This window comes from Tenrec ecaudatus, chromosome 9 (genome assembly GCF_050624435.1).
Source record: "Tenrec ecaudatus isolate mTenEca1 chromosome 9, mTenEca1.hap1, whole genome shotgun sequence".
NCBI classification, from domain to species: Eukaryota; Metazoa; Chordata; class Mammalia; order Afrosoricida; family Tenrecidae; genus Tenrec; species Tenrec ecaudatus.
The window spans coordinates 84960391-84987716 of record NC_134538.1 but is presented as its reverse complement, the minus strand read 5'-3'; the positions used below and the strand labels follow the sequence as shown (position 1 = coordinate 84987716).

At 49.0% G+C, this 27326-nt stretch overlaps 1 protein-coding gene across 1 annotated transcript; it reads left to right on the top strand.

Annotated features, from left to right (window-relative positions):
• On the top strand, nucleotides 1-27326 carry GPNMB (glycoprotein nmb). Its single transcript, XM_075558302.1, has 11 exons — nucleotides 1-239; nucleotides 5278-5427; nucleotides 6087-6230; nucleotides 7123-7293; nucleotides 12456-12614; nucleotides 12924-13235; nucleotides 17853-17951; nucleotides 19050-19152; nucleotides 21638-21846; nucleotides 25316-25409; nucleotides 26024-27326. The coding sequence occupies exons 1-11, from the start codon at nucleotides 170-172 to the stop codon at nucleotides 26169-26171; spliced, it is 1659 nt and encodes a 552-aa protein (XP_075414417.1). The 5' UTR covers nucleotides 1-169; the 3' UTR covers nucleotides 26172-27326.

The following is a 27326-nucleotide window of genomic DNA, read 5'->3' as shown; positions in this document are numbered from 1 at the left end:
TGCTGCTTAATGCATCACATGATGTGCCCCGAGGCCCTGCGTTTAATTAAAATAAGGAGCGGGCTCCCTGGCCACAGCACTGGGGTGCTCAGGGGATGGGGCCAGAGGAGTGAGAGCTGACTCTGACTGCCTGCTTTGCCCGTCTGTTCGTCTTCCAAGAGAATTCAGCATGGAGCGTCACCACTGCTTGCTGGGCTTCCTGCTGCTGGCAGCAAGATTGCCACTTGATGAGGCCAAACGTGAGTAACTTCTCCGTGTCTCTGTTTAACCAGTCCCGGGCCGGTGGCTGAAGCGACAGGCTAATGCTGTCCTGTGTGTGTGTGGGGGGGGGTGGGGGGCCGAAAGTAGACAGCCGCACCTTGAGAAGGTGTCACTGCTTCCCTTGTTTCTTCTGGAAACCTCCGAGGCTGCTGAACCCCCAGGTGCACCTCATTGTGCTGGGTTTTGCTTTATTGCCCCTTAAAGATACTGCTTTAAAAAAAAAAAAAGGAAGAAGGCGGCGGCCCATGGCCACCCTGCGTCAGGCAAGTCTATGGGCGCCTTCCCCCTCCCCACCCCCCCGGACAGCTTGGACTCATTTCGTGTCTCCGTCTCAGAACGCTACTGCACAGGGATGCACGCGTGTGCCACACTCCGTGGCGAGCGCAGCCCGTAAGTGAGTCTGGATACAGCTGGATTCTGTGTTTCAGGGTCAGGGAAAGCCCAAACCAGGTAGTCCTCTCTTTGCAGCTTCATTTCCCTGGTGACTGTCACCCACCGACCTCCCAGACAGAGGGGCGCAGCCCCAGCTAAGCTTGTTCTGGCTTCCACCCAACAGCGGAGAAGCCCCCAATGAGTTGGGGCCTAAATCTGGAGGCCCTGCAGTCACCCCAACCCAGAAGCTGTTTCTAAGGTGTCTGCTCTTCGCAGACCTGTGGGGACCTGCCGCCACAGAGAGACAACCCGTCGGTCAGGGGAGGCTGAGTGCAAAACTGTGTCCTGGGCTCCTTGTGAGCAGGACGGATGGACTAACCCAAAGTTCTGGATCGTTAGGCAGATGAGGGCGTCAGAGCCTTTAGAGACAGATCACCCTGTTTTAAACATTGCTCTGGTAATGGGCGTGCCCAGCCAAGGCTGAGAGCAGGGTCCTCTTGTCCAGAGGCGAGGATGGGTGGTGACGGCAGCGGAGGGTAGAGGCAGAAGGAAGCCGCTCCGGCCATCCCTCAGAAGGCCCACTTCCACCTCACCCAGCGCAGTAGTAGCATGCAAGCCTTGAAATGCCCAGGGATCCTGATTCTACCAGACAACTCCATGGGGAACGCTGCCCTCAGATGGGACAAGGGAACAGTGGAAACGGGGGGGGGGGGGGGGGGACACCAGCATCTGCCTAGCACCCACCAGGTGTCATTGTGGACGCTGGCTGCTGTGAGCACATGAGCATGTAGTCGGCACCACGGGCCTCTCTGGGGCAGATGCGCCTCACCCAGTCAACAGGCAGGGGAACCTTTGGTCGCCTGCTGAGTCCAGGCCTGGGGGACAGGGCCGCCTGTGCCGTTTTACAAGGCGAGAGAGGAGGCCCCTCAATCCAAACTCACTGCCGTTGGTTGAGTCTCCTAGCACCCGGACAGGTCCCTGAGTGGTGCAGACTGCCTTTGGTCAGCTAAGGAAAGGTTGGTGGTTCAAACCGGGAGCGCTGCAGAAAGGCCTGGCAATCTGCTTGCATACGGAAGGACAGCTTAACAAACTGCCTTGGAGCTCACTTCTAGCGACCTGCCTGTGCCCTTGGCGTTGAGTTGCAGCAGGTTTGTTTTGCTTTTTGCAGCGTTGGATCAGGGGCCGCATGTGCTTGTTGGGAGACTAAGGGGCCCAGGTACCCCAGAGCTGGCAAGGGGTCCCTGCCTACTCTGGTGGGGGAACCTGGAGAGGCCAAGGGAGGGGGAGGAGGCGGGGCAGGAGGGGTCCGGCCTGGCAGAGGAGGGACAGACACGTGCGGACCCAGGGATGGTGGGGAAGGGGGACAGAGGGGGCCTCCGAGGCAAGAGGCTGGGGTGTCAACCCTGGCCTGGGAGACCGCTGCCCAGCCGCCTTCTCCCTCCTGCTCCCGCCCTCTCCTCGGCGGGCAAGGCAAGGCGTTTACGAAGAAGGAGTTCAAACTACGGAATGTGAATGTGCATGTGGCCCGCGGGCTCCCAGACCCGGAGGAGCGCCACCTGTGTAGTTGGCGGGTCCCCGGGCACCACTGGGAGGCTGCCCTGTGATTCTCCTGATTCTCCAGGCTCACGATGGGCACCATGGCTCCCGGAGGGCGGGCCACTCACAGGCTACACGCGGGCAGCAGACGAACTGCCAGCGGTGAGTCGGGCGGGCCGCGGATGACTCAGCATCTTCAGCTTTCGTATCCTCCTTTGCAAAGCTGCCTAGCTCCGGGCTGGCTGCTGGCACGCCGCCGAGCGGAACTGCGCCGCGGCACAGGCTGGGCTGTGGGCCTCATGAAGAGATTGGCCAGGCCTTTCTGCCCAGGTGCAGTTGGGCGAGTTCCAGCTGCAACCTTGGGGTCAGGAGGCGTGCCAACGGCTGTGTCACCCTGGCTGTCATAGGACACGTGTATGGGCGGCCATGACTATTGTGTGAGACACCTGTCCCCGGCCCTCACTGGACCTCCGGGGGCAGACAGGCTCTCTTGGGGCTGAAGTTCCAGCAGGTGCAGGAGGAGAGAATTGGCGGCGATTGGAAGATGGAGCGTCTAATTCCTGGTCACCTCCTGTCACCCCCATCCTTTCGCTCTGCTCAGTCAGGCAGATTAGCCAGAGCCCCGGGGCGCGGAGTGATCCGGTGTTGAAGTCACATTCACCCTCCCACCTTTCCCTCTGCAAGCATGCTTACGATGGGGCTGGCCTGGTTTTAATTTACTTTTACGTTCAACATTTTATTTGCAGATAACTGTAGCTATTGACATGCAGCCATAAGGAACAATGTGGGGAGATCACCTGTCCCCGTTCCCTGGTGTAGGAGTGGGCTTATGCACTGAGCGGCTAACCACAGGTTAGCACCTGGAAATACCCCGTGCTTCATAGGAAAGAGGAGGCTGTCTGCTCCTGTGAAGATTTAAGGCTCAGGGGCCAGTTCTATTCTGTCCTACAGGATCACTAAGAGTTGGAATCAACTCGATGGCAGTAAGGGTCTTCCCCCCTGATGGTGACAAACCACGGTACCACAGCACAACCAGGATGTTGGCACTGAGACAGTAGGGACACAGAACATGCCCTTCGCCACACGGATCCCTCACACTGCCCTTAATGTCGACCCCAGTCCCTCCCTGCCCCCAACCCTTGGCAACCCTGGTCTGCCTGGTTCTCTAAACGCAATCATGCAGAAATAACGTTTTGGAATTAGCATCGTTCCCACAACATAGTGTGTAAAAGATTCATTGGAGCCGTTCATGTATCACAGGTGTGTTTCTTTCTTCTTGCTGGGGAATAATGGGGTGTGGATGTGTGAGAGTTGAACCCCTTGCCCCCTGAAGGACACCTGGTTGTTTCCAATTTAGGGCTCCTTTGATTAAAGTTACTGGGAAAATTTTTGTTCAGATTTTTGCATGAATACAAAAGATCAATGCTTTGTGAAAAAAAAAAACAAAAAAACAACAACTGCCCACAAGTACAAATATATGGTAAACCCATGTTTAGCTTCAAAACCCGGCTAACCTGTTTTTCAGAGTCCCTATGCTGTTTTACTTCACACGAGTAACCTGCCTGGGCCAGGTTCTCTGCACCCCTTCTCTGGGTCTCGGCACGGTTTATTTTGTAATGGTAGTGCTTGTGTAGCGGTATGCCCGGTGGCTTTTGAGGTGCACACTCTAAATGGCTAAGGATGTTGACGGCGTTTCCCGTGTTTGTCTGCCGTGTGCAATGTCCTCTTTGGTGCAATACCTTTTCAAGGTGTTTTGTCGACTAGACGTGGCCTTTTCATGGCTGAGGCGTGCAGAGCCCGTGGAGATTTGAGACCCTGGTCTCTTGTTGGAGCTGTGGTTTACAGATATTTTTCCCTAGAAGGCAGCTTGTCTTCTCATCCACCTTGGGTGGCTTTTCACAAGTAAACAGTTTTCATTTTAGTGAGACCCAGTTGATCAGTGTTTCCTTTTATGGATCATGCATTTGGTGTCAGGTCTAAGAATTCAATACCTAGGCCGCGGTCCTAATGATTGTCTCCTGGGCTCCCCCACCCCATAAGGTTTTATAGTTTTATGTTTAGATTTGTGGTCCACTTGAGTTAATTTTTGAAAAAGGCATAAAGTTTAGGCCAAATTCTTTCTTTTTTTTTTTTTGCCTAAGGATGATGAGCTATTTAATACCATTTGTTGAAAACGGAAGGAGCCTTGGTGGCCTGGTGGTTATATATTAGCCTGCTAACTGCAAGATCAGCCGTTCAAAACCACCAGCTGCTCCACAGGAGAAAGTCCGGGCTTTCTACTCCCATAAAGCGATAGTCTCCACAGGAGCAAACAAAGAGGGAAGGAGAGAGTGGAATACATCCTGGCCTACCAAGCCCCGAGGACAATATTCCTGCCCAGAGCAGCTAATGCACAGAGAGGATCATAGGGACGTCCCCACCATGAGACACAACATCCCTCACTGACCCATAACACTTTGAGGGACAACACTGGAGACACAGTGTAGGGATTATGGCCCATCTGACCCCCGCACACGGGGGCGGCATGCGGAGAAGCACTCAGGGCGTGCAACAGAGCAGCAATGGGAGCAAAGCAATGAAGTCCCCAGGGAACACAAACAATGGATTTGGGGTCCAAGATATGGCACCCCATCAGACTCGACTGGAAAGCACTCCAGTCAACAAACAGACCTGGAGCTATTTATAGGCTTTTCATTTGTTGTTGTTTCAGTAATGCCTCTCCGCCACGTTGCCCGGGATCAAGCCCTAACAGGCATCCAATGCCCTCCTCGACATCAATTTTAGATCACTTGTTGTTCGTTGTCCTTGGGTGTGCTAACACCCACTTCCTTTCCCTTGCCTATCCCCTCTCCCATGCCCACCCCCCTCAACCATCAGTCCCGTTGTTTTCTCCTCCGGATTGTTTATCTCACCTGTCTTATCAAGGTAGACAGACATACAGAGACACTAATAAGCACAAAAACAAGACAGAGCAAAACAAAACAACAAAAGAAAAGCCTATAAATACGATGTCTATACTTTCCAGCCTTGTGGAAGAAATGTCCCTTGAGTGAAATAAGTACTAAATGAGGAGCAGGCAATTAATTTGTCTTGCAAATATTGCTATAGGATTCCATGAGGTGCTGGGGGAGGAGAGATCTGCTTCTCTGAGGGGCCACAACCAACTGAACGGCTGGTCTTCCGATGAAAATGACTGGGATGAGGAGCTCTATCCTGTGTGGAAACCAGGAGACCCGAGGTGGAAAAACTCCTGGAAAGGTAGGTGACAAGATTCGACCCAAACCACTGTCATTTCCTTGTGTCCATAACTGCTCCGGGTTCAGGGTGCAGAACCTGTTGGATGACACGGTGCACGCTGGTGACCCAATGGGACGGTGGCCTTTCCTCTATTCCCGTCTCATCACTTCCTAAGCCACAGGCCCGTGTTCAAACTCCTTAGGAAGTTTCCGTTTGGGAGCTCTTGGTATAATGTGGGAAATGGTTAAACCTGCAACCTAATGGTTGCGGGAATGGTCACGTGTGGCCCAGAGCTGTGAGACCATCTCCAAGCCGAGGGTGCTGAGAAAACAAACAACCCGCCACTTGTGTGGGAGAGGGAGTCCTTCCGTGAATGGCGTGAGATCAAAAAACACAAGGCTTCCAAAAAACCAGACTCTTCAATCTTATCGCTGCAAACAAATGTTCCTTCTACGAACACAGAATTCCTTAACTGGGCGCCTCGACTTTTTGAAATTCATCTCTTTGAATGTCACACTCTGAAACAGGCATCCAAACATGATGTCTCGTATCAGAAGAGGCATTTGGATCCATGGGTCCTTATGGGTAGATTTATTGATTCATTTATTTTTATTTCAGTATGGATCTGTCCATGAAAGGAAAATGAGGAGCTCAATCATTCACCTGTGCTTATGTCCTAGGTGGCCACGTGCACGCAGTCCTGACCAGCGACTCCCCAGCCCTGGTGGGCTCAGACATTACATTTGTGGTGAGCCTGGTATTCCTCCGCTGCCAAATGGAGGCTGCCAGCGGCAGCACAGTCTATGAGGAGAACTGCCGGAATGGTGAGAAACGTCACTCTTGTCACAGCGGCACGGGTTTTGTTTCTTGACTAATGTAGCCCCCTCCCCTCAGTGCTCACAGGTTATTTCCGTGTAAGTGTCAGAGCCGAGCCCTTGTGGCAGGGTGGGTTTCAAGTTGGGCTGCTAACCACAAGGTGTGCAGTTTGAAACCACCCACCAACTGCTGGTGAAGGCCGAGGCTTCTGCTTCTGTAAAGGTTTGCTGTCTCCGGCAGTTCTACCTGTCTTGTAGGGTCTCTGTGAGTCAGAATTGACTCACTGGCAGTGAAGTGTGTGTGTGTGTGTGTGTGTGTGTGATCTCTGTGAGTCAGAATTGACTCAATGGCAGTGAAGTGTGTGTGTGTGTGTGATCTCTGTGAGTCAGAATTGACTCAATGGCAGTGAAGTGTGTGTGTCTGTGTGTGTGTGTGATCTCTGTGAGTCAGAATTGACTCAATGGCAGTGAAGTGTGTGTGTGTGTGTGTGTTTGTGTGTGTGTGTGAGTGTGTGATCTCTGTGAGTCAGAATTGACTCACTGGCAGTGAAGTGTGTGTGTGTGTGTGTGTGTGTGTCTGTGATCTCTGTGAGTCAGAATTGACTCAATGGCAGTGAAGTGTGTGTGTGTGTGTGTGTGTGTGTGTGTGTGTGATCTCTGTGAGTCAGAATTGACTCACTGGCAGTGAAGTGTGTGTGTGTGTGTGTGTGTGTGTGTGATGCTCTTGTCCTTCTATATCCTCCTCCGCACATTGTGTAACAGGGAGGGTGAGCGTGGATTTCTACCCGGTCAGTACTCTCCTATTTGAGCTGGTTCTGAATGACCAGTGAAGTGTGTAACTCAGCTGCTCACTGCACATTCAGTCCAGACACTGATCTGCTCTGCTTCTTTTCCTGTTTAGATACCGGTTTGTCCCCGGACCCGTATGTCTACAACTGGACAGCGTGGACAGAGGACGGTGACTGGGGAAACGGCACGAACCACACTCATAACGTTTTCCCTGACGGGAGACCTTTTCCTCACCCCCGGGGATGGAAGAGATGGAATTTTGTCTACGTCTTTCACACACTCGGTACACTGATTTTTATTTTTCGTTCTTTTTTCGTGGCATTTCCACAGTTCTCTCTTGCCTCCATTCATCTCCACAACGACAGAAGCAGATCAGTGCTAAACAGCATCCGCACATCGCTGTCAGCATATCCATTTGACCTCCATTTTTGGCCTCAAATGGCCAGTCAGTTGGTGGCTAACCTTTAATGAGTATTTCGGTTAATTTTGTTCCCATCATAGCAAAATCATTTTCTATCTTCGCTCCTTTTGGTCCATGAAAATCCATTTGATCGAATACCTGCTGAGACAGTGACCCCTGCCCCGCCCCTTCCAGAGCCGGTGGTCATGGCCTAGACCAACGACCCATGAGGAAGGGGCAGAGCTGGGTGTCTTCATAGCTGACGCACATGGTCAGACTTCTCCCGCTTCCCTTCTGTCGTCGTTACCGGATGCTGGTTCAGCAGAGCTACCGCATGTGGATGGGTTTGCTAAACAGAAAGTGATCTTCTCCCAGTCCAGTAGGCTCAGCGGCTGAGGTCAGGATGTCGGCTCTTGGGGGAGGTGTTCTTCCTCTGTCAGCTCTGCGGGAAAGTCCTGCTCCGTCCTGAGCTTCTGCCCCAGGGCAGTCTGCATGTGGCTCGGCTTTTTTCCTCCATCCCTCACCTCTGCCTTTCAGCTGGCTGTTCTAGGTCTTCGATCTTTAAAGAGACCCACTCCTGAGGCCTCCGCATGCACGAGCCCTGTCTCATTGGCACGGCCAAGAAAGCACATTCCCAAGGGGATTATAACTGTGGGCATAAACATGAAGATTGAAAACACAGATTGCCAGCCACAGGCACGCTGTTACTTCCTTTAGAATGCGTGGAGAATAGGGCACAAAAATAGAACCTGGGTGGCCTTGCTGCTCCTCCCCAGGACACCAAAGAGTTCCCTGAGAAAAATACACAGATGGAGCTACTTCTTGGAAAACCAAACTACTCAGTTTTTTTGTTTCTCCTGTCTAGAACTACTACATACAAATTATTTTATTTGGATGACATTCGAATGAGCATATTTTAAACTTCTTTTTTGTGCATTTTTAAAAATGAAAAAAAATGTAGGCACTTTGTAGAAAATTTGGGAAGTGCAGAAAAACACCACTGAAAGATAAAAGCCACCTCTAATTATAAGCCCATTTGTGGATGAGGGATGCGATGTGCTAAGCCCGGTCGACCGATTCCTCAAGGTGTTCAGCTCTAAGAAGGTGTCATGACTTTGCCCCTGTGCTTCGCCGCGCTCATGGATGGATTTAGAGCAAAGGGAAACATACATACAGGCCTGGCATTTTTATTATTGTAATTTTTGTTGCACATTCCTTTCCCACTTTATCCAGACTTTCAAAGGGGCCAATGGTGGTAGCCGGGAGAGATGTCGTTCTTTAGTGTCCAGTTGTAGAGACCGAGGTTTGCATGGGTTACTAATCTTTACGATTCGTGGTTTTCATGCGTCTGTGGTTTTCTCCTGGCCTCTTTCCTGCGGATGGGGAGAGACCATCGGTCCACCTTCAATAGTCACTCATAAACACCAGAGCGGTGCCTTTGTGAACTGTGTTATGCCAGTGGACCTGGTGTTCCTCAAGGAAGAATGATTTTTCAGAAAAGCAAATTTAAGTAAATAACAAAGCTGCTTGGTTCTTAATTTACAGTGCCATTGGGTATCAAGTATTTGAAATCAACTTTCAATAGACTAGCTGCCAAGTTTCAAAACATCTTTGTCTTTATAAAGAAAGTACCTCTTCCTTAAATTATCTTACTTACAAATAAAAACAAAAGTATTAATATCTATAGCAATTGAACAAAGTTGATTTCCACAAAGTACCCTGTGTATTAACGCAATGCCCATCTACTCAAGTCAGCTGCAGCAAACATGACTTCATCTACAGAGAGCTGCTTGCTCGTCAACTCAAGGACTGTGTTGACTTCTTTGACCTGCCACTCTCGGGACGGGATTCTGACAGCTTGCTTGGAGTCACTTTCTTTACGCCCCCCCCCGCCCCAGTAGTTTTATTGATATATAATTCATGTATCATACACTTCCATAGTCCAGTTGTGTTTTTAAAAACCCTTGTATATACATCACCACAAATCAGGTCTAGTGCCTCCTCCTCCCTCCTGTCTTCATTATTTGTTCTCCAATCCCTCTCAACCTCACCCCTATCGCCGATAAGCTATTACATCAACAATTAATTTCCATATATCCATCCCTTCTGTGCTTCCTAAACTAGGAAACATACCCAAAATAACACAAAACAAAAAGGAGAATATGTACGCCAGGTAGAAAACCTCCACTGAGAGGCAAAAAACCGCTTACACCTAGAACAAATCCAGAACGGGTCAAGAAGGAGTTCAAATGACCAGGGAGCATATTATGCCTCTGGTCATTGCTTCTACCAGCATCAAGTTTACAACAGTCCCTGTTTGAGTCCAGGGGGTCTGCCAGAGGTCTAGTCCAAGAGGAACTCCGCAGATGGGTGTGGGCTCCCACGGTCCCCCATGCCCTTCTACAAAGTGGGTGTTTACAATTTAAGCTCTGAAAGCTTTCCATCCGTTGTATTTAGGTTTTGTTATTGTCATCTTCGGGTCATACAGGCTGATGTGCTTCTTCAGCGTGGGCCTAGTTGGTGCCTCACTAGACGGCTGCCTGTTTGAGTGTCAGCCTTTTGGGCCCACATCTGTTCTTTCCGATCGCTTTCTTCGCCACACGTTGCTGTCGCACATCCATCTTCAGTGGCCTCGGCATGAGGGCAAGCCTCAAGCAGGGCCACGTCCTAAGGGCTCAATGTTCTTGGGTTGGAACTAGAATTAAGTGGGAGCCCAGAATCCACTCACTTGTTTATGGATTATGTATGACTCTCGTTCACTTTCGAGGTCTCATTGTCAATTCATGACATAGAACATTATCAGTCATCCCCCTAGGGCAGCGGTTCTCAACCTGTGGGTCTGGACCTCTTTGGGGGTCGAAGGACACTTTCACAGGGGTTGTCTAATTCATAACAGTAGCAAAAGGACAGGTATGAAGTAGCAATGGAAATAATGTTCTGGTTGGGGGTCACCACCACATGAGCTGTATTAAAGGGTCGCAGCGTGAGGAAGGTGGAGAACCACTGCTCTGGGGCATCAGGCAATTGCCTTGATTGCGTTATCAGGTACCCAACGGCATGGCGTCACTTTCCATTTCTCACACTCGTTTCTTTTTAGCCATGTGAACATTCTGTTAACTAGGGAGGGGGGGAAATGTCTTTCTTTAAATCAGCTCTTGCCCAGAAAGGGTTGCTTTTCTAACACAAAGACTTTGAAGTCCATCTTCCCCCGAAGTCTCAGAGTTCTAGTCTCCGTGGTATCCTCCGTGGACTCAGCGCTCGGAGGTGGAGCTAACATGTTCCTCCCCTGTAACTCCCGCCCCGCAGAGGGACCTCTTTCCACTACAGCCTCCCACCGAAGCGCCCTTGCAGCAGGGCCCGGAGGGTAACAGAAAACCCTCCCTAGGGACCAGGCTGCCTCTGACCTGTCTGACCGGGGGGCAGTCAGGGTCTGGTCTTCCAGACAGCCCTACTCACAAGCATCTGCCTCAACTACCCGAGCTTGCCTGTGGCAGACCGCCGCTGGGCACCATGCAGGAGTAGACACGTCCTCGCGCCCGCACTCAGGGCCCTCTTTCATGGAGTGCAGTGCCAGGTAGAAGAGGGTCGTAGAAAGGGAATGAGACGACCAGAGGGCATCCTTGAAATGTGGTCACGAGACCATTCCCTTCCCTTACCCCCACACGCCTGTTTACTTCTCACCTCTACTGTGTTTTTACTACAAAAATGGCTCACGAAGCCTGGAGAGTTTCAGTCGCACAAAAGAGCTGCTTAACACACTGTCTGTTGTTTGGCCACAAGGGACACAATGCCACCAGTGCGGTGGAGAGTCATCACCCTTGGGAGATCGACCCACAGCAGCGTTTCTCTGAGGAAAGGGGGAACCAAAATAGGAAAGCAAAGGAGGGCAGGGGTGCACGATGGCACATGGAAGGGATCGGCCAAGAGTGACACGAAACAGGACGTGTCTGAATCGTTGACTGTAAAATGATGGTCTAAACAAAAATAAACAGGACGCTCTGCTCAGCAAGCCTTCACACAAGTCACAAAGAAGAGGTTTAAAATAAATCAATCTAATAAAAAATCAATTAGAAATATCAGTCAAAAAAAAGTAAAGATTTTTTTAAAAGAATTGCTTAAGATGTCAAGAGTAGTAATGTTATAATAATACATATACTATAGACATTATGGTTGTCTGTAATAAGCACCTGTGTAGATAGGTTACAAGTACTCATAGTTACACATACAGATATTATAGGTGTATTTGTAAAACCCAAGCCAAACTATTGCTGAACACAATGCATGGCCACCCCACCCATGACCTACAGAGGCGACCTGCTCCGCACGACCTTCTCGCTGTGGTTTTTACAGAATCAGATTGTCACGCCTCTGCCTTTCTTCTGTGACACTGCTGGGTGAGGTTGAAGTACAAACCTTCAGTAGCCAAAGAACCGTTTGCTTCACCTGGGGCCTTGGCGCAGTGGGTTAGGGTTGGACCGCTCATTGAATGGTCAGTGGGTCACACCCAGCAGCCACCCAGCGGGAGAAATGAGGAGAGCCTGCCTCTGTGGCCCTGAGGACCCCTGGCGCCGTGTCCCTCTGTCCTGTAGGGCTGCTGTGCATCACAGTCACTAGTGGCTTTGGGTTTAGGGACCCTACATGTGGGCAAACAGAGCTATATGCGGTGGAATTGTTGACACACATTTAATTTCACTGGGCATTTCGCTGTTATACTCAGTGTTTCCCACAGGGGGAAAGTGCATTTTAGTTACCAGCTCACTTACTTATAAAGACTATTTATTTGTAAACTGAAGACCAAACAGCTGATATTATTTTGGCCAAACATATACACTTGCATTTGTATGACCTATGGCTTTGTTTTGGAAGGTTTTACATAGAAGCACCAGGCCATCTTCCTTTCTGAAACATCTTCCTGGGCTTACCTGCTGTGTTTCCTTCCCCAAACAATCTCTGTGACGTGATAGTCATTAGTCTTTAAGAAATAATAACTTCCTATAATGATCATGTTATTTAGCCAATAACCGAGCATCAACATCCTCTTAAAGGTCAATATTTCCAGAAATTGGGACGCTGTTCGGCGGGAGTGTCCATAAACACAGCCAATGTGACACTTGGACCTCAACTCATGGAAGTCACTGTCTATCGAAGACACCGGCGGGCATTTGTTCCGATCGCCAGTGTTAAGGATGTGTACGTGGTGACAGGTGAGTGACGGGAGCACTCAATAGCAGGTAAAGAAGCACTTGGTGTTGGTATTAGGTATCAGAGAGCTGGAGCCAGTTGTCCTGCTGTAGATTAGGATCCAGTTACGCTCCTTCCCAAACTTTTATTTATATCATGTTCCATCTGTGTTTTTAAAAATAGCTTAGGAAAACTAGAAAAATTAAATACGAAAAGGAAAAATTATATCGCCTCCTTAGTTTTCTTTTCTTTAACGTAAACACATATTGAAGTAGTCCACTTAAAATCAATCAGTCATGCAGCTCTTTCTGTTGTTTAAATGCTTCTTTTAGATCAAATTCCTGTATTTGTGACTATGTCCCAGAAGAATGATCGCAATTCATCGGATGAGACCTTCCTTCGGGACCTCCCGATCACATTCGACGTCTGGATTCACGATCCTACCCACTTCCTAAATGAGTCCACCATTAAGTACAAGTGGAACTTCGGGGACAATACCGGTCTGTTCGTTTACAGCAATCACATTTCAAATCACACGTATGTGCTTAATGGGACCTTCAGCCTTAATCTCACAGTGCAAGCTGCAGTGCCTGGACCGTGTCCCTCGCCTTTCCCCAGACCTCCAGAGGCCAGCCCTCCTCTAGGTAAGTGTCTTCCTGGGGGCCTTGGGAGGAAGAGTCATATTCATGTCGGTTAGTATTGGTGCCTTCAAGTCAATTCCAACTCAGTTACCCCCTGAAGCGTCTTCCTGCCTGTCATCTCCAGATCTTCATTTGACAGCCCCTCTCACCGGGCCTCACTGCCTCTGAGTCCGTTTCCACTCAGCAACCCCCCAGAACAGAGCAGAGCTGCCCCTTGGGAGCCCAAGAGGAAACCTTCGCAATAGCCCTCACAGCGGCTAGTGGGCTCCCTGTGTGACCTCGTGGTGGGCAGCTCCGTGGTGACGCAGCGCACCACCAATCGCAGTTCTCCCTGCCAGCCCCCACCACCCAGGGCGCGTTCTTCCTTTTCAGAAGACAGCTTTATTGCCACTTCACCCCAGGCCCCAAGATCCAACCGTTCAATCGTACCCAGAAGAGTTGTAAATCATTGCCACTAACAGTTGTAGAAATGTTTCTTCTTCCTGTGCTCAATGTTACTAGTGTAATTCTTATTTTTTCGTTGTGGCAATAATATACACAACAAAACATTCTCCAGTTCCGCAGCTTCTACACGTAGCATGCAGTGCCATTGATTACACGCTTCCTGTCCATCCTGTTCCAAATCATTCCAGCACCATCCACACGAACTCAGTGCCCCCTAAGCAAAGAAATCATTCTCCTTCATAATGGAAACCGTTGGTCAACGTTTTGCATCCCGTAGTTTTCTTGACATAAAATTCACATGTCTTACATGTCAATAGTTCATTTGCTCATAAGAGGAGTTGTCTGTACATCAGCACAACCAGTTCTAGCGTGCCCTCTCCCCTCCTGCAATCATTGTTTGCTCCCCAGTTCCCCCATGCTTCCCACTGCCCCTACCCCCATCAGTTATTGTCTCTATGAATTCACCCCTCTGTGCTTCATAAACTGGGAAACCTAACAGAAACAATTTAAAAATGAAACAGAAAGAAGACAAAATGATAGAAAGGTGAAAAGAAAGATTAAGAAAGAAAAAAAATCACCAATGGTATTTAAAAAGACAGGGAAGAAATTTCATGGAACAGTGAGAGTTATTTTAAGCCTAGAGCAAATTCAGGTTGGGTCTAGAGCAGGGGTCCTCAAACTTTTTAAACAGGACCAGTTCACTGTCCCTCAGACCCATTGGAGGGCAGGACTATAGCTTTTTTTTTAAAAAAAAACTATGAACAAATTCCTATGCACACTGGACATATCTTATTTTGAAGTAAAAAAACAAACGGGGCAAAAACACCCGGCGGGCTGGATAAATGTCCTTGGTGGGCCACATGTGGCCCGCGGGCCGTAGTTTGAGGACGCCTGGTTTACAGAGAGGTCAACTGACCAAGCATCATATAATGCCAGGGTTCTAGTCTCAGCATAATCAAGGTTACGTGGTCTCTTCATGAAGGTGAGGATGGAGCAGGGTCACGTCATGAGAACCAACTGCTCTTGGATTGCGGCTAGTGAAGCGGCCTCCCAGAATCCACTGGCTTGTCCACGGGCCACCCAATTTCCTATGAAAACAACACCACACTCATAACCCACTTCCAAAAGAGCCAAGAAAGAATGTACCACGAGAGTCCACTTTGGGCAGGACACTCCAGATTTTTAACAATTTTTTAAAAGTCCCGATTTTTGGAAAGAATGCACGGCAAGCTAGAGTGTACGGCTTTCCGCTGCCGTGTGGCTATTTCGCCAGGCTATGAGTTTTATCAATGGTGTCCCGCTGGCGTCCCACTTTACCAGTGTTAAAATCTGGTCACCTTGACCATGAGAGTATTTCTGGTGTTGACAAGCCGGAAAGGTCCCAGATATTAAAATTGTTCTGGATCTAAGGCATACACCACTGTATCACACCCTCTGTCAATCTTGTGTAAGGACATTAAAAAGCTCTTACAAGCTCACATTGGGAAGGGTTAGCTTCCATCTAGGCTAGTGGCCCCACACTGCACTCTCACCAGCCTTCCCCACTTGGCCTTTAACAGAGTTGAAGCCCAAACCCAGCCCGGTCCACTGCCTTGAGTCAATTCCTGCTCATAGCAACCAAACAGGACAGAACAAGACCGCCCTTCAGATGCTGAGTGAGACTTGGAATCTTCACCAGCGCACACCGCCACATTTTCCTCCCTGAGGACAGTGTTGGAGTGGGCTCTTAACCCGTTGAACTCTTAACCACAAGGAAGCAGGTGGAAACCATCAGATGCTCTGTGGGAGAAAGATGAGACTTTCTACCTATTTGTGCACAAAGAGTTAAGTCTCAGAAACCCCCAGAATCTCAGGCGTGGCATTCTCTCACTGGCCTCAAGAGGGCGCCCTGACCAAGCCCAGAAGGAACACCCCATCTTAATGTTCAGAGATGTTTTATGTTTTACTAAACTTTGTTAGTAAGAAAGTAAGCTCTTGTAAAAAAAAAAAGAAAGAAAGTAAGTAATAACTTTTAAAGTCAAAACACTACCAGGAATTATTTTCTGATTTTTATTAATTATTTTGGAAATGTTTTAAATATTAAAATTCACGCATGTTCTTTCATAAAAACTCAAGCAATTTAAAAATGGTGAAAATCTCTATTCACCTTCTCCTCCCAAGAGTTAACCACTATTAATGATTAGGAGCAGTTCCTTCCAGATCTTTTCCTATGCACTTATAAACTTACTTAAGTACATGTGGGCTTTGTTTGGGGAGGTTTATATCAATGGATTCATGCTATGTATGTTGTCTTACAGCTTGCTCTCCCCACTTAACAAATTTCATAGACATTTTTCCAATGTCAGTGCATCTAATATAACCACATTTTATTAAAAAGCTACCTATAGTTATTGACTCCACTTCCATGTAATGTATTTAGCCATTGTTTTATTGATGGCTGATGAATTTAATTCTACTCCAATTACAAATATTACTGTATTGAGCATCTTTAAACATGAGAACCAATTTCTTCATATACAAGTATTGATGTCTTCCTAAAATAGGAGGGCAAGTTATAAAATTCAAATCAAATTACAAATGCCTTTAACTCCTGCACCTGAAAATCCTGCCTGCTCCCAGGACTCACTATGAGTCTGTTTTCAGTTGTTTTCCCTAGAGCCTACTTATATCACAGGACACGTAAAAAGACGGTTAAATCAATGAAAATGTATTTGCAATTTCTGTTATTATCTTCCCTAGGTCAGATCACAATATAGAAGATTCATAATTACTTTATGGATTAGTTACATTTTGTAACAAAGGGAACATTTCTGACCTTACAATAAAGTGCAAAAGCAAACATGACAATCCCACATGCTCGAGAGCAGCTCTGAGGTGTGGGAATAAGTCATGGGACCCACGATGATGATGATGATGATGATGATGATGATGATGATGATGATGATGATAGGAATTAGCTCATGACTTAAAAAGCAAAGTGGAACCAGACACTGGCTCTCCAGGAGAGAGAATTTCCCGCTCCACAGGCCTCATCAAGGCCCAGGATTACTGAGCTCTGGATTATCCTTGAGCCCCAAATTGTGTCCTCTGTGCTTTGGAAAGTGGCTTCCTGGGGAACAGAGCCCAAACCAGAACCCAAGCACGAGGCCAGGAGAGCCTGGAGCTGAGTGGAAGCAGCCATCCAGGTCGATGGTTCAATCCGAAGGCAGAGAAGCAGGGCTTCGTGTGAAGGCTTGGATTCCCTTTCCTATCTCCTGTACACATTCTCTCTCTCTCTCTCTCTCTCTCTCTCTCTCTCTCTCTCTCTCTGTCACACAACCACTGCCACGTCAATTCTGGTTCATAGAGAATGGCTCTCTTGGGTTTCCAAGACTAAATTGCAGTTGGTTAGCAGTTCAAGGCGTAACCCAGCACGCTACAAGGACCCCTTATATGCGCATCCCACCCACCCCGCTACCCTCAAGTCCAATCCAAGTCAGAGGGACTCTCTCTCCAGGGTTTCTGAGAATGTACATCTCCAAGGGAGCAGACAGCCTCATCCTTCTCCAGCTCAGTGGCTAGTGGGCTTGAACCACCAGCCTCGTGGTTCGCACGCTCTGCACCATCAGTGCGTCTCTATTTAGATAGCTATAAACATAAATGACTGGGGGAAAGAAACGCATCTTTTTAAACTTAGGTGGCAGACTTGTGAGCTGTGTTTAGCATACATTTTTTTAATCGAAGCCTCAGGGTGCCACCCTATGAGGTCTCTAGGGATTATCCCCATTTTACAGGCAGCAAGTGGAGGTGAAGCTAGGTTAAAGATGTGCCCGTAGGTGCAAATATCTAAAAACGTGGGGAGCTAGGATTTGAGCCCAGAATACCCGGCCCTAGAACCCTCGCCTGGCACGGCAGACTTTATTTCACTGTGACTGGGGTCACACACTTTGTGGGGGTTGCTACCTTTCACCTATGCCCCGTGTTTAAACAAGAGACCAGTGTGCTTACTTACTGCCTAACCACCACAGCGCTGCTCTGGAAAGCACTGCGCACGGAGATGAGACTCACAGCTCCTGGAGCAGCGGAGCATGTAGATGTCTTTTCCAGGCGCAGTTCTGGTTTTGGTAAGCTCGTGACAGGCATCGCCTTTGGCATCTGTAGTGACTTCCCCAAAATCTTATCTCCCAAACCCTCCAGGTCCTGCTGGTGGCCATGGCCCGGAGCTGAGCGAGACTGTTGCCGAAAGCTGCCAGATTACCAGATACGGTTATTTTACAGCCACCCTCACCATTGTAGGTAAGGCTGAAGACCAACCAAGGGGGGACATGCAAGCCCATCTACAGCACATACCCTCAAGGAGCCCTGGTGGCATGATGCGTTATGTGGCCGGCAGCTAACCATGAGACCAGCGGTTCAAACCCACCACTGGAGGGAGAAAGACAAGGCTGTCTGTTCCTATAAAGGTTTAAATTCTCAGCAACCCAAAGGACAGCTCACTCTAGCCTAAAGGGTTGCTGAGTCTAAGGTGAACTCTGGAGAGTGAAGACTAAGACCCCACTCCCTGTCAGAGGAGCCACCCCAGCGCCCTAGGGTGCGGGCTCCGCCTGCCTGGCCCTCCCTCCACGCCTGGTGGGAGCGAACCTTTGGTGAACTTGCCTGGGGCGTGGCTCTCACCTTCTGATCCGCCCCAGCTGGCGGGCTGAAGAAAGGCCAGGTTGGCGTTCTCACCATGTCTGCTGCCTTCCTCTCGCCAACGTTCCCCAAGTCACGCTTCTTGTGTGTCGGAAAGGAGACAGGCCGGGCTGTACTCTGTGTGCAGAAAAGACGCGCAAGGTGGAAACCAGGCTGTGCCCGTGGGGCTGAGGGAAGTCCAGGCTCACTGTTTTCTGAGCCGCCTGGTCCGAGGGGAGTGCTGCTTTCTAAGACGGCCATTCAAAACCTTAACTCACAGGCATCAAGCCCAGGCTGCCGCAGAGTGACCCTGCAGAGCAGAACTGCCCCGGGGGCTTCTGAGCGTCTTAATCTTTCCAGGAGCAGACAGCCTCCTCTTTCCCCCAGGGAGTGGCTGGTGGGTTTACACCCCCGACCTTGTGGTTAGCAGCCCAGCACCTAACTCCTACCTTGTGGTTAGCAGCCAGCACCTAACCCCGACGCCACCAGGCCTCCTCAAGACAGACGCTTCAGAATCAAACCCTCGCTGGCACTGAAAGCAGCTCGGTTTGACTTTTGAAAAGGCAGGTAGATTCCCAGATCTGGCATGTTTCAAAACGGTGGCAAGACAGGCTGCTTTCCTGTGGGACCTTCCACTTTGGTGACGTGCAGTTGGCCTGGCTTCTGTTATGTGTAATGTGCTGTAATGCTGTAATGTGTTTCTCACGTGGCTTGCTTGGTTAGACGGAATCCTAGACGTGAACATCATCCGGATGACAGATGTCCCATTGCCGGTGCCACAGCCTGAAACCTCGGTGGTGGACTTTGTTGTGACATGCCAAGGGAGGTGAGTGCGTCTCAGCCCGAATGCCCCGGCAGAGCAAAGCCCCTTCTAGGAGGATTTAAGCTCCTATTCATCAGGAATACATCAACGGAACAGGTCAACGGAAGGCCCCAAGAGGTGCTAGCAAGCATCTATTTTGCCGGACTAATACCCATGACCTTTCAATGTTAAGGGAGCCCTGGTGAAATAGTGGTTAGGCATTCAGCTGCTAACTGCAAGGTCAGCAGTTTGAAACCACTAGCCCCTCGGTGGGAGAAAGACGGGGCTTTCTACTCCCGTCAAGAGTTGCAGTCTTGGAAACTCACAGAGGCAGTTCTTTTTCCTCCAGTCATGTCGTTGAGCTCTTACAGGCACCGTAACAGTCCATAATTCAATTAGATCAGGGATAATTGTACAATCGCTGCCACAATCCGTTTCAAACATGTTCTTTCTTCTTGAACTCTTGGATGCCAGCTCCCCGCGGGGCAGCTCGACCCTCTCCTGTAGGGTCACTGTGAGTAGGCCTGGGCTTGGTGGCAGTGAGCCTTGGGGTTTCAACCATCGAGGGACCGGTAATTACTGCTCTGGCTTGAAAACGCATGATGCTGTGAGCAGTTTTCATCCAGGGCCCGAGAGTCCTCACGGCCAGCCTGTGGGAGTCCTCGGGTCACAGATGTGGCCCTGAGACACACCCTGCCCACGCGGGTCCCCGGCCTGCTACCTCCCTCTGGGCCCTGCCCCAGCGCACCCAGCCGACTCCTCCTAAGAGAACAGGAAGCGCCGTGGGCTTGTGCACTAGTGTCAATAGGCACACCCGATCCTTCTACCCCTTTAGGATTTACGGAGCTCTAGTTTCATTTCATTTTATTTCGCCATGTCTATAACAAGGAATCACTGGGTGGGATAAACAGTTACCGTGGGCAACTACTAACCACAATGGTGAGGTCAAATCACCCAGAGACACCTGGGGGAAAGCCTCGTACTCTCCTTCCTTCCCAGAGTGCCATTCCAGCTCACAGACACAGGCTCACCAGCAATCAGAAGGAACCCAAGGCAGTTTTTTTACATAACAAAAGATGTCATACAAATCCATTCCTAGATACATAACAAAAGCTATCATCGAATTAGACATACATCAGCAAACTAACTCATTTTCATATCATATGCAAGCTAACAACAATCTGAATATGAGGGGGCCACGAAAAGTTCCTGGGAATGTCCTGTTTTCCTCCCGTTAGCTATCCCTTCCTTTGTTCCTCGCCAACTTTTTGAAACCACCCCCTGTCTATATAAACTAGTCCAAATAATGGGACGGACACCAGTGCGACCGCTGAGATGGAAAGGCAAACAGGACACGTGCCCAGGTGGGAGAGGAGCCGCGGGAGGGCAGCCAGTGGGGCTGGCAGAGGATGACCGTGCGCCCGCAGTGCTGTGAGGGACCAGGGCCCGGAGACTGTTATAACCCCAGACCCTCGTGATGTCCAAATCCGAGCTCGTCTGTCCGTTAGGAAGTCTGTCTAGTGAAGCAGTGGGTAAGGCAGTGACAATGGGCAGTTGAGGTCAACAGCCTGTATGCAAACCCCAGCTCCGCTACTGGGGGCTCATTCCTTCCCCTCCCCAAGCTGGTTTGTCCCCTGTCAAACTGGAACGATACTGCTTCCCCCATGGGGTCATTAAGAGGAATAAACAGGATCCTGTAATATATTTAAATTCAGTGCTTAATCAAACCCAAACCCATGGCCGTAGAGTTGATTCTGAGAGAGACCCTATATATAAATCTATGTAAATTTGTATGGAAGCACAGAGCCTGTCTTTCTCCCATGGAGTGGCTGCTGGGTTTGAACTGTCTGCCTGTAGTTAGCAGCCCAACGCCCAACCCACAGCACCACCAGTGCTTCCAAATCCAACAAGCTCACCGACAGCTGAGTGGATTCCGACAGCTAGTGACCCCAGAGGGCAGACCAAGACCCTGTAGTCTGTTTCTGAGACTACATTTTTACGGGAGTAGAAAGCCTGTCTTTCTCCCATGGGGTGGCTGGTGGTTTCAAACTGCTGACCTAGTGGTTAGCAGCCCAGTGTGTAACCACTACACTACCATGCTACCACTGCTTAGCTAGCACATCATAAAGCCTAAACATTTGTTGCTACACCTCTCCAGGATCCCAGACAGGGCAGCCTCTGGCATTTCATAATATCTTTGCCTACACCTACACCTGCTTCTTTGTGGGGTCTCTGGGGCCCACATCTAGAGAGAATGGCAAGCTATGCACAGCTTCCAACAACCCCTTGCTGGAGGGAGATGCTTTACCCCCTCCACCCTCAAGAACTCACCTTCCTGAAATTACAGAGGAAGCAGTAGCTCACAAACCTCATATGGTCACGTAGATGTCGTACGGTTTGAGTATCAATAGCGTAGAATCTCATTTCATAGAAACAGGCCATTGTCCTGATTTACGCTCATATTCCATTCCCTTCTCTCCCCCCTGGGCCCTCCCCTCCCGCATCTCAGCACTCCCACAGAGGTCTGTACCGTCATTTCTGACGCCACCTGTCGGACCACCCAGAACTCAATCTGCGACCCGGTGGCTGTGGACAGTGCTTGCTTGCTGACCGTGAGAAGAGCCTTCAATGGATCGGGCACATACTGTCTGAATCTCACCCTGGGTGATGCCACCAGTCTGGCCCTGACGAGCACCCTCGTCTCTGTTTCTGGCAAAAGTGAGTTTATTGTGGGGTGTGGGAGCTTTCTGTGCTGCAAGCCAAGTGTGGGTCTAATAGTATGGCTCCCCAGGGCTCTGCTGTCAGTGTTTATTTCACTGTAGAGTTCATGGGCCTACTGCTCATGAGGGTTTCATAACTGGCATTGAAATCAAACCACATCAATCTAGGAGGCGATGAGAGGTGCAGGGAAATAGTGGCACAGGAAATGTCTTCGATGAAAAATAGTGGCTGTAATCATGGACGGCTACTTACAGAATATGACCGTGGTGTCTTTGAAGAGATCTGTATTTTGAGGGGAGATTGTAAAACTCAAATAAAAAAAATCACAATGATCTCCAATTAAGCTATAAAGAAAGGGAGGCTGAGATCAGGCTAACTTACCTGGTTTTCATGAGCATTCACCTGGGGAAAGGTGTGAAGCCAAGAGGACACCTGGGGAACCGAGTGGACGCCTGGCCCATTCTAATTGCCCTGCGCCCTCTTTTCCCCTTCCCAGATTCCACCACGTGGAAAGCCTCAGGCCTTTAACAAAAAAAAAAAATCAATATTGTCCCTCCTTATGATTGTGAACAAGGCAAAATGTCAACAAAGCAAACTAAGGCATTTCAGTTTCAAATTCACATTTGCTGGTGACATCCACACTGGCGCTGTTCCCAGCAGTCCTGCATGAGCGTCAGTCATAACTCACTTTGCTGCAAGAGGCTTCTTTGCTCTTAGAAGCAGCCCCACGTGGTAGAAGAGTGGGGAAGACTGAGAGGAGTGCACCCTGTAGCACTTATTTTTACCCCTTGATTTGATTATGATCAGGTGCTATCTGTAATGATTAATTAACTTCTAACCACTGGGACTCAGAGCTAATCTCACAAGGAAAAATGTATACAAAATATATGAAGAGGCCTTGGAAGATTTAGGGGAAAATGGAATTGAAGGAGAATAAAAATTTTTCTTGAATTTTTTGAAGCTTCTTCATATTTACCCAATAGTTATTTCAAAGGCAGGAACAAGTTGAGTACTCATACACAGAACAATTTGTATTAATATTTTAAATAAACATTTCATTGGGTTTTCAGTGACCATTTACACAATAATTCAGGTTCTAATTCAACACGAACCACATTCTTCACAATGCATGGAATCTCTCACTCACAGAATCATCAAGTCAATCCAACTTATAGCGACCTTACAGGACAGGGTAGAACTGCCCCTGTGAGTTTCTGAGATTGCAACTGTTTATAGGAGTTGAAAAGTGCCATCTTCCTCCCAAGGAGTGGCTGGTGGTTTTGAACTGTGGACCTTGCAGTTAGCAGCCCAAATGCGTAACCACTACCTTACCAGGGCTCCCCACAGTGCAAAAACAGCCTCATTTTTTTCCACTCTGGTTGTTCTATTTATGTCCATCTAGTTTCTGGGCTCTCTTACATGTCCACCTTTGTCTTAAAATAATTGTTGATCATTTGGTCTCACATAGGTGACTTTAAAAAAAGTCTGATTGGCACTTCATCCATAATCATATCCAGATGAGTTGTACAACCATCACCACAAGCCATTCTAGACCGTTTTCTTCCTCCATGTGCTCATTGCCATTCATGTAATTGTTTTTTAATTGTGGCAACATATACATGACGAAGCATTCTCCAGGCCAAGAACTTCTGCATGTACAGTCAAGCGCCAGCGACTGTCCTCTCGTGTTGTACAGCCATGATTGATTCCCTCTCCAATTAGTCCTCCAGCACTAACATAACCTCAGTGCCCCTCAGCAACACCTCTCCCTCCTTCACGCATGGGAACCCTTGGCCAAGGTGGGTTTCTTTTTATTTCGGTAGGAGTAGTTTCCTTGATAGAGTGTTCCCATATCCTAAAGCCCTAGAGCTTGACTACTAGGCACTCCCATAGTTTAAAATCGCCTTTAAAAAGCGTTGCAGATACATCATCACAGTCAGTTCTAAGGTCGGTGACATTTTAAAGGAAGATGGGTACGACGCATTTTTCAGCTAGTTCTGCCTTTAGCTGCAAGAAAGATTTAAGGTGCAGATTTTTGAGAAGGACCAAGATGGAGGCAAGGAAGAACCTTTGTCTGATGGGGGGGGGCGATGGGGACATGGGCGGATGGGGACATGGGCAGAGAGCTGGGAGCAAGGGCGGAACTCGGTGAGGCCGCTCAGAACTTCTGCAGTCCGGTGCCCGGGGATCTTCAAAGCAGCCACCTCCATGAGCTGCTGTGGTGGTCACTCCTCTGGGTGCCACTGCCCGCTGGGTTTTGAGAATTGCCTTTGGAATCAGCCCATGCCACGGACCCTCCCCAGTGCCGGCAAACGAGTCTTCTCCCGGCTGGATTCGATGTTTCAATGCTTGCTTTCCTTCCATTTCAACAGCGAGTGATAACTTTATATGGGACCGAGGCCACTTTTACTACCAGGAAGGAAGGAACACTTTGACTGCCCGGGGTGGGGTACGGTGGGGGGATGGGGAGTGTTGTAACTTGATAACTTTAGGCAGATCATGAACATGCTCAGGTGCTAACCAATAGCTGCAGGTTCTACAACACCGGAAGACACGTCCTTGAGCGAGACCTTGACTGCAGGTCACGCCTATCATCGCGTCGACGCAGAAGGCTGCTTCCTGAAAATCAGCCATTGAAAACCCTATGGGCGCAGTCTTTTGTGACCCACGTGGGACCACCCCAAAGCAGGGTCCGCACGGAACATCTGGCTGGGCTCCCGTTAGCGTTTGGGCTTTATTCCACGTGCAAGGGTGCCCTTGGCAGGTTTTCGGCATGCTCTGATCGGCGGCTTTAGGAAGTCGCTCTGAGCGCCCCGGAGAAAGGCTCGTTGGAGGGTAAGAGCAGAAGCAAGTCGACAGACGCTGGCAGCTGAGACTTCGTGCGTGGCCGAGGGGCTGGAAGAGAACCGGACAGACTGGTTACAGTCGGTGTAGCCTGGCCTCGTGCAGATCCAGGGGTGCAAATCGTACAGGATCCCCGACTTTGTGGCACTCGGAGCTCAGTGGGAGAGAACTGTGTGTACAGAAATCATTGGCACACAATGTGATGAAGGCAGTGGTAGAGGGACAGCTGGAGTGGTGACCCAAAGGGAGGCAGGTGTCTCAAAGAGGCGGGCCCTTGAAGGAAGTCAGGGGAAGGACATTCCGGGCAGGTGAGAGAGTGATGGGGTGGAAAGCAGGGGAAGGTGGGGCAGGGAGCGCCTCCGCACCTGGCTGCTGCTGAGCCCTGGCCAGACCTCTCAGGAGGTGACATGGCCTCCCTGAGCCCTTCACACAGTATTCCGACTGCCGGGCTCACTCCCTCCGTGGGAGAGCAGCTGGCCCTCAGACCATGGGCCATGTAGCAGGACAGTCCACTGACAGCACGAGGGCGCCACTGAGAGGCCCCTCATCTGCGTAAGGGCGCGCCAGGCAGCACGGCTCCGCGGGCAGAGGTAACTAACCAGGTCTGCGCTTCTGTTCCAAGGCCCAGCTGCACCCTTGAGAATGGCGAATGGGGTCCTGATCTCTGTGGGCTGCTTGGTGATATTTGTCCTTGTGGTCACCCTCGTGATGTACAGGTAAGTTTCTGGTTCTAACATCTGAACTCACTTTCATCTGTTGGTATAAACCGATAGCACATTTATGCACAGACATATCATTCCATTCATTTATGACTTTTCTTTTAAGCTTCATGTGTGTGGGAAGAGACTCTTTATTGAATGATCAACACCTAACTGGCCTATTTATTTTGCTATCGTGTGTGTGTGTGTGTGTGTGTGTGTAGTATTTTAATCCTAAAAATACAAGACATCACTCACCTGACAAAATGGTCTCTATATCATGTTTACTATGTAAGTCTCAAATTCTAGTAAGCAGGCACATGTTTTGCATGCAGACAAGACTATATTTTCTTTTTTAAAACATTTTATTAGGGGCTCATGCAACTCTTATCACAATCCATGCATATACATACATCAATTGTATAAAGCACATCTGTACATTCTTTGTCCTAATGAGACTATATTTTCAAAAGTGTCCCCATTGTCCTATAAAACCACAGCTGAGGTTCAGTGGACGTCATCCTTTTTGTACATGGTATACAAATTTTATTGTTTTTATTTACCAAATGTTATACAGAGCAACATGTTCCACATGAAGTTCCTCTAACAATGGCCCCACTTATTGCTTTTAGAAAATACAGAGAATACAAGCCCATAGAAAGCATCCACGGGGAAGGAGGCACAGGCCTGGGTGCTCTCGTCACCCACGCCAAGGCCGCCCTGTCCCGCAGAAGCCTGGAGAAGGGTCCGCTGCTCCAGAATCAACCGGGAAAGGTTTAAATCTGCAGCCTCCTGTCTGACCAGCGGGGGCGCACTCTTCTGGGTCACTGAGCAGCGCGGGAAGGGGTGTCTATTAACTTTTCTTCCCCTAAGGGTGGTTTGTAGAGACTGTGGCCTAGGGAAGCACTAACTCTTTGTGTAGGCTCAGAGACATTTCCAAAGCGGCGGAGAGGGGCGCCGGGCAGGTCCTAGAGGGGATGAGACCATGGGGCAGCTCTTCTGTTCATCACTCTGCATTTTATCGCAATGTGCCTGGTGTAGGAGCGGGGAAGATTCTAGTCATTAGAGGCAGGCCTAGGTGAACTGGCTGGAGAGGCCAGAACCGTCCTAGCTTTCCATGTACCCATTTGCATGAGACCAAGGTATTCCTGGCCACAGTATTCCAGGTCAACTTGGTCCTTGAGCACGCTAAGTGCCCCACTGACTGACTCAAATCGTTGGCGTGATATGCATCTACGTACCAAAATGAAAACACCGAAGCAAACAAACAAATAAAAACACAATAAATAGATGAGACATTTTGGGTTACAACCTGCCCTGCCAGACTTTGTGAAGAATTGGTAATATTCAATCATTTATTCCAAACAGTTGCATAGCACGTTAAAATATATTTTAATAAAAAGTTAATTGGCACTTAATTCACATATCACACAATTCAGTCATTTACAGTCATTACCACCACCAATTTCAGAACATTTCCCCCAGGATTGAATCATCTTTAAAATAAGTTGTAGAATCACATTTGGTACTAGTGCACCCTCCCCCTCCTAAATTCACTGTTTACTCCCCATCTCCTCTCCCCTCCCCCATACTTCCCCTTCAAGCCCCCTATTAATCAGTTATTCTCTGTGCATCCACTTCTGCATAGCACTTTTTTACATACCAGGCTTTGTGTCAAGTACCTGGTCTATGGCCTTGGAGAGAGAAATATACTCTTGTGCATCTCTCTGAATTTTGGTGTACATATTTGAAATCCTCTTGTGATTTTCCCGAAGAGGAGTTCTTAGGCTTTCCTACCAGTTTCTATAGTTGAAAAATAGAGGAATTTCGTCAGAAGTGTTTCTCCCCAAATATGTCACGGAAACAATCTGCTATCAATCGAAGTTGACACTCTTCTTCTCGCCTTTGCAAGAAATAAAGTGTAGAAAAAGACAA

Bases quoted from the DNA above. Each gene is read 5' to 3' on its own strand.
- GPNMB (XM_075558302.1), top strand. From the start codon at position 170: ATGGAGCGTCACCACTGCTTGCTGGGCTTCCTGCTGCTGGCAGCAAGA. The intron at 12,615-12,923 runs GTGAGTGACGGG...TGCTTCTTTTAG, and splicing joins GGATGTGTACGTGGTGACAG to ATCAAATTCCTGTATTTGTG. The intron at 25,410-26,023 runs GTAAGTTTCTGG...TATTGCTTTTAG, and splicing joins GTCACCCTCGTGATGTACAG to AAAATACAGAGAATACAAGC.